The 10,301-nt window shown below is 43.1% G+C and overlaps 1 protein-coding gene across 12 annotated transcripts in view; it reads left to right on the top strand.

Moving 5' to 3' along the window:
• The window catches only part of sox5 (SRY-box transcription factor 5), a 279,804-nt gene that overhangs the window by 193,937 nt on the left and 75,566 nt on the right, over positions 1 to 10,301 (top strand). For all 12 annotated transcript variants that reach the window (XM_042217984.1, XM_042217983.1, XM_014329859.2 and 9 more), the window contains one exon: positions 5,997 to 6,192. In XM_042217984.1, coding sequence (XP_042073918.1) covers positions 5,998 to 6,192 — 195 coding nt within the window. In that variant the 5' untranslated portion in view covers position 5,997. The remainder of the gene's footprint in view (positions 1 to 5,996; positions 6,193 to 10,301) is intronic.

Genomic DNA, 10,301 nt, shown 5'->3' with positions numbered 1-10,301 from the left:
GTGTGTGTGTGTGTGTGTGGGTTTACAGGGGCAGGCCAAGTCGCTGACAGTGAGACAAATGTTGTGACTCCTTTATGGATTGCTTAACAAATGCAGCACAAATAGTGGCCCTGGCACAACAATGGAAAAACACTGTCCGTCGCTCAATAAACATTATGCATCGTCTCCCCCTCGCAAAACACCAGGGGAGCGGGGCCGCCGTCCACCGGATGCACTTTTTCTCCTCTCGCCGTCTGCATCCCCTCACTCCCCACTTCTCCCCCAGTTCTGCCTCTCGTCTTCCTTTTTCAATGGCAGCACTTGAGATTTTCCCACGGCCTTCCGTTGCGTTGATGGCTTTCCTTATTTCTCCCGTTTTGCTTTATCTTTTCTCTGTCACTAAAACGCCAGTGACGATCACGTAGTGACTCCGTGTAAGGACATAAATAAAAGTTTTAAAGAGGGAGAAAAATGAAACTGTAAGTATGTGGAGCGATGCCCCTCTGGTGACTAAAGCTTTGGGTGGATGAATGGGCGAGCGAGACAGACAGAATAAGGGAGGGAGAGAGAGAGGTAGTCTCAGAGGCCACATGAGTTAGCCCACGTCTTTCTGCGCTCACCCCCTTTGCTCTCTCATTTTCTGTCTCTCTCTCTACACACACACACTACACGCATGACTTTTCTCCAGCGTGTGTGTGTGATTAACAGTGGTGACATTAGGGTTGTGTGTTATTGCCTTTTGTGGTTAAGCTGGACAGGAAACACGGTTTGAGCTGCCGGGCGCCGATTTAGGGCACCTCACAGAGGATGCTTTGTGTTTGTGAGGCTGAGTGTGTGTTTGCGCCTTTGTGTATACGTGTGTGTGTAAGGGTGTGTCTCTGTGAGTGTATGAGCATATACAGGCAGGAGCTGTGTTCACATTTTCTTCCCGTTATGCGCTGTTTATTTAAAGAGAGAAAACGATTACGGAAAGTTCAGCGTTTTACAGCAGTTCTAGTGAAATTCGTACAAATTTTTTAAACTTTATTTTCACACTTCATCAGAATGTCTCCCTATAAAATTGGTATTTTGTCTACAAGTCGCTAATGTTTGAGGGCTTATTGGTCCGAAGTTCTCTCAGAGTCTAAAACGAAATCTTGTGCTTGTCAAGAATATTTAAATATAGCAAAGCAGCACCAAAGTAAAAGGGAATATCGCTGACCACCTCCTTCCTAATCTTTACGCCTCCATCTCAGCTTTTCCTCTCTGTTGCTGCCCCACTCATCCCACTGTTCGAAAGGACAGTCTATAAATAGATATTAGGCAATATCCTTAAGAGTCTGCTCGGAGAAGAAGGGAAAGAAGGAGGGAGAGGGAGAGAGAGGGGAGCGATGGAGCGACATTCTTACAAACAGCTGATTGTGTAAAGAGGGAACAGTGAGTAAGACAACACCAGGGGAGGGAGAGGGAGAAAAGACGGGGAGAGGGAAAGAGCAGGAGGACAAGCAGTGTTCAAATAAGTTCAACAGCGTGTGACGGAGAGACGGAGGTAGAAGGAGATGGGGAAATTGTTTTGAAAGCTGGGAAGTGAAGAAGGAAAAAGAGGAGGATAAACAAAAAGAAAAAGATGGCAATAAAATGAGCGATAGCGTGACACAAAGGGGAAACATTTGTTGAAATTCCTGCCTGAGGTGTCATACGTAAATGTTGCGGTCTGCTCCTCTGAGGCAAAACGCTCTGGGCGCCTTATCTAAAAGGCACATTCCGCTCAACTATTTTGATATGCCCTTCCATCCCCTCAGAGAACAATTTCAAAGATAGCTCACATTTCCACGCAAATAGACCCCACACCTGAGTGACAGGCAGGCAGTTCTTAGCGCTCTTAAGGTGGTGGTGGATGTGGTGGTAGTGGGGGGAGGAATAACGAAAACACAAATGTCACGTTGGCTCCTGACAGCCCTTTGGAATTAGCCTCTGCGCTTATTTTTACTGCAGACGATAGATCCAACTGACTGTGTGGTGGCTGAAATAATGGGTTGTAATTTAAAGCGAGGGTGCGAACACGCACACGCACACTCACGCGTGCATATGCCGAAGCACAGACGCACACTTTACTGTGGAATTCTCCAGAGGAGGCTCCCACGCTCCCTGAAAGCTTGTTCTGAGTAGAGGAGTTAACAAGAGCAGTTAGCACCATGATTATGTTAGCAGCCAGACACACAGAGTGAAAGAGCCGGGTGTGTGTGTGTGTGTGTGTGTGTGCGATAGTCTGTGACATTTCTGTGATGGCTGCTTTTGTCTTTCTCTCGCTCTCCCTCAAAGCTTAAACAAATCTTTGTCCCCACTTTGCTTAATTCATTTGAAATGTGTCTGGATGCATTTCTGGGGGATGTTTCGCGTGTGAGAGCAACATCGATCGCGTGTTCATAAGCTCGCTGCCTGTATTTAAACACGCTTGCGTAAGCTTGCCGTCGCTGACGTGCCAACGTGAAATGGACGTGTTGATTACAGTAAGCGATGGCCAGGAGACAGTTAACCACCGCTGATGGCGATTATTCGGCCTTTTAATGGACGTCCGTCGCTGTCCGATTAGTGACTTAGCTGCGGTGGACATATGTGATATGAGGGACTTAGTTGAGGAGCCACTAATCATCAAAAAGCCAAAGGGAAGTGGCACTCTAATCTCAGCTTAGCACTCTCACTGTGTGGTGTTGTGTGTGTATGTGTTTTTTCTGTGAAAGAAATGAGAGTTTGGATGAAGTGAGGGCAAAAAGATGACTTTTTAAAATTCTTTTTGCTTGAATTTGTAAATACGGCAAAAAAGGGTCGTCATCTCATTTGTTAAAGAAATGTTAAAGAAACATACATGTGTCTCGTGTGTTTAACAGAGAAGGAGATGTTCCTTGGTGTTCTTTTGTTTCGTTTTTTTTTTAAACAAAATTATGCTAATTTCCCTTAATTATTACCTAAGACAGCCTGGAAATTAATCACATTATCTCTTTAAATCCTCGCTGTTTAGACCGCTTCCTTTAGGTCCACCACCAGCATGACAGCCCTGCCAAACTTTTAAATGAAGTAGCCAGCGAAACCTGCACACCCGCTGTGCCCAATTGTATAGTAATTTGACTTCAAAGGCAAACAGACGGGGGAAAGAGGGACTTTATAGCCGGAGAGGAGCTGCGAATGGCCTCCCCATTCATAGACACCCACCTCTGAGGAAGTAGTAGCAGAGTTGCGGGAGAGGAGTGGGCAAATGAGAAGAGGAGAGAAGGAAATCCAGAGATTGAAGTCGCTCTCCCTGCCCCTTAGAGCTTTTGGATACCTGTGTTGCCTTCTGCGTTAATGTGTAACTGTTCTTGTCTATGGATTGCCCATATATCTAGATATGTTTCTGTGGCTACTGTGGTTAAATGATGGATAACAACGTTGTAAAACCCAAATTAAAATCCTCCCATGCTTTCAAAGATGTCTCTGTAACATAGCCAAAGTGTAACATTAGCGAGGCAAGAGCTCTCAAAACTGATCACAGGTGTGTGTGTGTGTGTGTGTGTGTTGGGTTATGGCTGGAGTAGAGGTGTGCAAAGGATACAAGGGGAGGTGTGTGTGTGTCTGAAACAAAAGGCCTTAGTGTGAAAGAGTGAAAGGAGGTAAAGTAAACAGGCGGTGATGAAGACAGACCTGCAGTGTTCTGCTCTGGTGTGTGTGTGTGTGTGTGTGTGTGTGTGTGTGTGTGTGTGTGTGTGTGTTGTGTGTGTGTGTGTGTGTGTGTGTGTGTGTGTGTGTGTAGTTTGTACAGCTGGGCCTGCCGCTTGCATTATACAGCGCGGCGGCGCACACGCACAGATATAGCTTTCCCCACAGTCATTCCAACATGCATCATAAATGTTATCTCAAGTCAGTTTTAATATCAATTTGCTTTAGTGCTCTCATTGTGCAGTTTTATTTCGAAACAATACACATTCTTCAGCTGTCATTTATGGCCTTAGTTTTTGCTGAGCAAGAGAGAGCGTCCAGGAGAAACCGATAAAGAAATCAGCTGCAGATACACCAGCCAGTTGATTTCGACAACTGTCTCTGTGTTTGGTTGCGTGTACTTTATACGGCGTCCTTCATGAAAGCACTTAGCCACCGTCAACATTATTGTAACTACTAGAACATGCTTCATCCAGTCTAACCTTGATTAAAGCTGCGAGAAAGTCACTGAAAAGAAACAATTGTAGCTGTACAGAACTTTCTGATTTAGTAGTAAAAGATATATATATATATATATATCTGTAGTGGTGATTTAGCAATTTTCTGATTTAACTTCAAATGAAGGGTCCCTTCTAAGTGGATGAAATAGTCCGGTGCAGCGTTAAACAGCTCTGCAGAGCCCATTGAAACTCAAAAACGCATGGAAGGAAAGTTCCATGATCCTGAAAACCTGGGGTTTTACATAAAAAAATTAAAAAAAAGAGATCCTGTATACAAAATACACTCCGTACGAAAACAGAGAATACAAATTCCAATTTGTAAATCAGTTTAAATTATTAGATTATGTATATCTATGAATATTGCAAGCATCCTCCAAAATCAATTAAATGTAATTAAATTAGGTCACTATGGTGCAGGGGTTTTTCGGTTTCCTTTCTTTATCTTTATCGTTTCTTTTTCTTTCTTTTTTTCTTTAATCCTTATACTTCAGCGGAGTTTATTTGATTTTGACCGTAACCTTCCTTCGATGTGATAAAGCCGCATGTTGCGTGTCCTAGCGTGGCGCTTTCCTCATCGCCTCCAGTGAGCTGCACTCAATATTGTTTGCCTTTCCACTGTCATAAGGTAAATAAGCAATGAATTAGCAGCAGGGCTGCTCCTAGGAAAAATGCCAGATGTACAGTCCAGAGGAAATCCAATAGAGTTGAGAGTGTAATCAGTTTACCAGAGACAGGCAGGGGAGAGAGGGGAAGAATTTGAGGGAGAAAGGCTGAAGAGGAAAACGGAGGAAATCACAGGCAGGCACGATATGGATGCCGGATAAAGAGAGTGAGCGGATGAGTGAAAAAAACCAGCTTGTTAAGTCAAAAGAAGGAACAAATTAGCGGAGTTTGAAAGTCAGATGCCTGTTGCTTATTTCATCAGGATCAACCCTCCGCTAAAGTTTTCACAATCCCTCCATCCTTCCATTGCTGTCATGTGTTGCCTCTGTGCGACTGAGCGTTAGCAGCCTATTACCCAGGGTCATAGTCGCAGTGGCTTCAAGGCTGACAAGTGCATCTGAAAGCACTCAGGCGATGCTGAGAACCACATTAAATTCTATTATTGCCGCATAGTCACTGCATCCCTATTCAGCTGAAGTACAGGGAGGCAAATTTACCTTGTGAGAGACAGAGTTCACCTAATAGATGTGGCTTTATATCCTTTGCTTCTTTTCAAGGGAACAAAGGCAGAGTAACAAATGCAAACAGCGGGGGCTGTCGTGCTGCTACCTTTTTTCCTTCCCGTCACTCTATTGTCCAGAGGTTTTCATAAACACACATTATTGTCACTGTACATACTGCTCTCCCTCTCTGTCTCACACACACACTCTCTCTCTCTTTCACAATCTGTTTTTCTCTGTGAAAGCCCATTGTCAAGACATGGTCATTTCCTCCAAGCGCGCTCCTTTTGCAGTAACGGCCCCGATGGTAAACATACTGTAAGACCCGAGAGTGCGTTTGAATGTCTGCCAAGAAGCTCGCTAAAGTCGATGTGAGGAGATGCCCCGTTGTTGTCTTTATGAGGGCAAGGGTTTCCCCAGAAAACTTAAGATGGAGAAATGTTGCAGGTTGATCAGATGAATGTCTACCGGAAGGCAGTAAACGGATAGCAGAGGGGTAAACACTTAAAAGTTTGAACTATCCGGGAGTTTCTGAGAACTAGTTTGGAGCCTCCACACTTTTCATTGCTACCAACATATAAGTGGAGTTGTCAGCCTATTATATCATCTTTTGAGTGTTGCTCATTCTTCCTCCTGTTTTTCCTTCTCTCTCTTGTCTTTCTATCTCCTATTTATTTTCCAGGATGTCTTCCAAGCGACCAGCCTCTCCATATGGGGGGACAGATGGAGAGGTAACCATGGCAACCAGCAGACAGCGAGTGGAGGATGAGGAGAGTGAGGGACTGGGCGGTGTCATCCACCTCCCCCTGGCCTCCTACTGCAACAAGGTGTCCCCTCGCTCGCCCCCCAACCGCAACTTGGACAGCCCGCCCAACATGGTAAATAATAACGGTTTTCAAATCGGTCTCACCCATCGTTTCTCACGCTCGGGGCACACACCTGTGGGTGACAGTAGCTGATTTGGGGTTACAGGTGAAACAGTTGAAGAGACATTAGGAGGAACCTTTGTGTCTGAACTCATCAGAGAAGTCAAAAGTCTTTGTAGAGAAACTTTGTAAAAATGACCGTTGGCAGGTCCTACACGCTTCCAGTTTCTGAAATATAAACAGATATAACCCAGAAAAAGGAGTTAAAATTGATCTTATGTTTACATGCCCAGAAGAAGAAGAATCCCAAAACTTGCATGGTTATCCCATACATAGATACAATGCAGACCCTACATTCACAGATATGTTTAGTGTCAGCAAAGGTATTTGAATGCCACAGTGATTATGAGCAGCCAGCTGTTGAATATTTGTTTTTAAAGCCTTATTTATGAACTATTGTATTTAGAACGAGAGGCAGCATTAAGAGGCCACAGAGGTGACATCGTTGGTGGGATCAGTGATGTTGTACGCCACCTGTGAGTTGGTGTCATCAGTAAACCGCATCGGAATGGTACTTAGCCATGTTAGCTAGTCATGCGATTCTCACCAATACATGAAGGAATCTCTGTATGTTTGCTCTCTCATGTGCTTAAGACTATAGCTGGAGCCCAAAGAAGTGCAGTATCCATTAACGGTACTTGATGATGTCAGTGTCCAGGCTGTTATGATTAGTTGTTAAAAAAAAAACTATGACTCTACCTTTAGTGATGCTAACATTTGTGTGACTTTGGGACTGCATTGCCATAGGCCACAAAAAAGAAAACATTTTTTTTAACCACAACCAACCACTTGGCATAGAAATGTGTCTAAGTTACCAATGTAGACCTTCAGTTTTACAGACTGCAGGCTTGGTCATTGGCTTCATCTCTATCTCCATTGGCTTTCTGCCCTTCCAATTCCTTCCTATAAGGCTGTCTACCTGTGTGCGTTTGAGAGGCTTGGGGTTGAAAGTAACCCCAAGGCTCAGACCCCAGATCAGATTGTGGTCATGGTAGTTTCAACCCTTCGAATTAAGCGATTATTGAAAGCATAGCAGTTTTCTGTCTTTAAGACAGCCTGGGCTGAAAATGGAATTAGTACCTGTATGACAAAAATCTACAATCTTTGCTTGCAAAATGTTTCATTTTGCAGATGTATTCAGCTGGAAATTAACTTCCTCGACCTTGTGTATTTGTCATTTTAATTTCGTGAATTAAGCATTTCCTAACTAATTAGAATGGTTTTGCTTTTATGGGATTTCCAGTCATTTCTGGATAAGTAAACAGCTTTTTTTTTTCACATATTGAATGCATTAACAGTTTGGGTCTGCTTTAACTTTGGTATGTTGTTTACTCTTCTTATGGCAGCCAAAGTATGAAAAGGTACATGTATCTCCACAATGATAAAAGAAAACGAGGTTATTTGTTTGTTGACTGACGGTAGATGTGAAAAGAAGCAGAACCCTAAAAAAACAAAAACAGAAATTGACTTTCTTTGCAAGTAGAAAGCAGGTTCTTTCTGGGAGCTGACTTTTTCTTTTTAAATATGAACATTTTTAGGTTCAAGGATAAAATTTGGTTGCACGTGTGTGTGTGTGTGTGTGTGTGTGTGTGTGTGTGTGTGTGTGTGTGTGTGTGTGTGTGAGAGAGAGAGAGAGAGAGGTTTTTTTTCCCCTTTTTTTCCGCTTTTATGTGTGCGCCACCAGCCGTTGCCTTGAGCCCATTTGATGCACAGTTGCGTGACTGCTAAAATGTGAGCCATTTGTGTGAGTCATTTTCTTGGGGATGAAGTGTGAGGCTGCTTGGTGGTGCTAAATGTATGGCGCTGTATTTGTAAAGGTGTCTGTGTCAGTGTGTGTATATGTAAAGTTGCGTAATTCAAATTGAATATTGAGCTGTATTTTTGCTAGTTAGTTTGTGAGTATCAGACGTTTATTTATTCTTTAAACTTGCTGTGATATGTTGACACAAACAGTATTGACGCAACACATTTAATCTTTTCCTCCCTGACTTTTGTATTATTTTTATATAATGATGATCAAATTATTTAATGTGGGATGCATGTACAAATAAAGGTTTTGCTACATGTGTTTTTTGAGATAAGAGTGTTGGGGTTATTAACACAATATTATTTATGTTTTTCGACTAGTAGATTCATTATGTACCTATAACTACCTTAGCTGCCAGGAAATCCATGTTAGCTAGTAGCTAAATGTGGCACAAGGCAACTTGTGCATTTTTTTAGCGCAAGCTACCTAACAAACGGCAAAAAAACAAAAAAAAAAAAAACTAAAGGAAACTTCTCCTGGCCCTTCACCTTGATACACACCTTATCATACCAGTGCTCTCATAACACCTGTCGACCTTTCCCCCATACTGACCATAAATACCCACGCGCTATAAAACAATGAAACGGTGGTTAGCAACTGTAATTAAAAGCTAATTCTGTAATTAGCTTGCTGATTAGCCAGTAAGCCCCTCCTACTGTGGACTCTGTATGTGTGGTAGCTGTGGACTGCAAACCAAAGTCCTGCGATTGCAGGGGAATACATAAAGAAACACACAGGTGTGCAGAGATGCAGATCTTCATACTGGGTTATCTGCTGTAGTTGAGATTATTCCCACTTCATTTAGATTTACACTATCCAAACAAACATTACACTCATGAATATTTTAGGCGTCGTGGCTGACCACTTTAGGTGATCATGAAGAGAGACTGACAAAAGCCTTAAATATTCACGACAAAATGACACACAGCTGCTTTCTTATTCATTAATGGACACCAGAAGGGAGGCTGTTGACATGTATGTGTATGTGGAAAGTCTTATTAATAATAGTTGATGTGGATTATTAAGTGCAAGCCTCTGCGCGTGTGTGTGTGTCTGGCAGGGGGTGGAATGGGGGCTTATCCGACTGCCTGCTTGGCATGTTGTAAGATGTGTGTTAAGTTTTTCTTCTTCTTTTTTTAAGGGGGATTCAGAGGGGGGTGTTTAACAGTGCCAATCCCTTCAGCGCTGACTGTCAGTGAAGAGTGGCTGGAGAGTGAGGAGAAATAGGGGAGATTTACAAAGAGGTGGGGGGGATGGTCTCTCCCCCCCTCTCTCTCTCAGGGCAGTTGTTGTAAAGTGATAGGGGGAAGTAAATGGCTCATCGGCGACTGCTTGACTTGGATGTGAGGCAGCAGGGGGCAGCGGGAGGCGAGAGAGAGAGGGTGGGGGGCAGATTACAGCCTTATCTTGTCATAGTAAATTAACACGGTGGTGGAGAAGCGCTCAGCTCCACACTGACCTCTTCATTCTGGCTGCCTCGCCTGCCTGTTTGGCTTTGGCTCGGCTGCTCTACCTGCCCACTACAGCTGCACAACCACACTGAGTGAAAACGGCACCCGCGCATATTTTAAAAGCGTGAAAGGTGTCGGATTATTCACTTTTCTCCTTTTTTCTTATGTGTTTTATTCCCCCCCTGCCTGTGAGTAAGAATAGCACTGCTCATAATGGTTTGCAAATGAATGTAGTTTAGCTAAAAAGGGTGTCTTTAAAAAAAAAAAATTATTGAATGCGAACTTCTCGCTATGCAGCTGGACCCTGATTGGGTGGGAGCACCTGAGTTCAAATGCGTTACGGGAAGGATTTTAGTCGGGAGTTCAGCGAGGTCAACCAATCAAATCCAGTTATGACACCGCCAAAATTACAGAGGGAAACAAAAATCTGTGTAAATGTATGTGAAAATTGTAAATGACAACAGGAAACGTTTAAGCCCACAGCCCGTGAATGAGATATTTTTCTCTTGCTTTCTTTCTTTTAGATCTTTTTATGTTTATGTTTGCAGATGCTGGCAAAAAAAAAAACTGTTTTCACATCAGGCAGAGGCAAGCATCTTCTCTCATAAATGTGCTAATGGACAAACACTAATTATTTCATTAACAGGCGAGATGCACGCTTACACGTTAGAAAACTATAAAGATATTTCATCAAGCATTATTTCTTATTCATTTTTCCTCTCTCTCTTTTTTGTCTAATTTGTATGTGTGATTATGTGTGTTCCTGTGTGTGTGTGTGTGTGTGTGTGTGTGTGTGTGTGTGT

The sequence above is a fragment of the Haplochromis burtoni genome, unplaced genomic scaffold (assembly GCF_018398535.1).
Source record: "Haplochromis burtoni strain Fernald_Lab_line unplaced genomic scaffold, NCSU_Asbu1 Contig_14, whole genome shotgun sequence".
Lineage (NCBI taxonomy): Eukaryota > Metazoa > Chordata > Actinopteri > Cichliformes > Cichlidae > Haplochromis > Haplochromis burtoni.
This window is presented reverse-complemented; position numbering and strand designations above follow the sequence as displayed.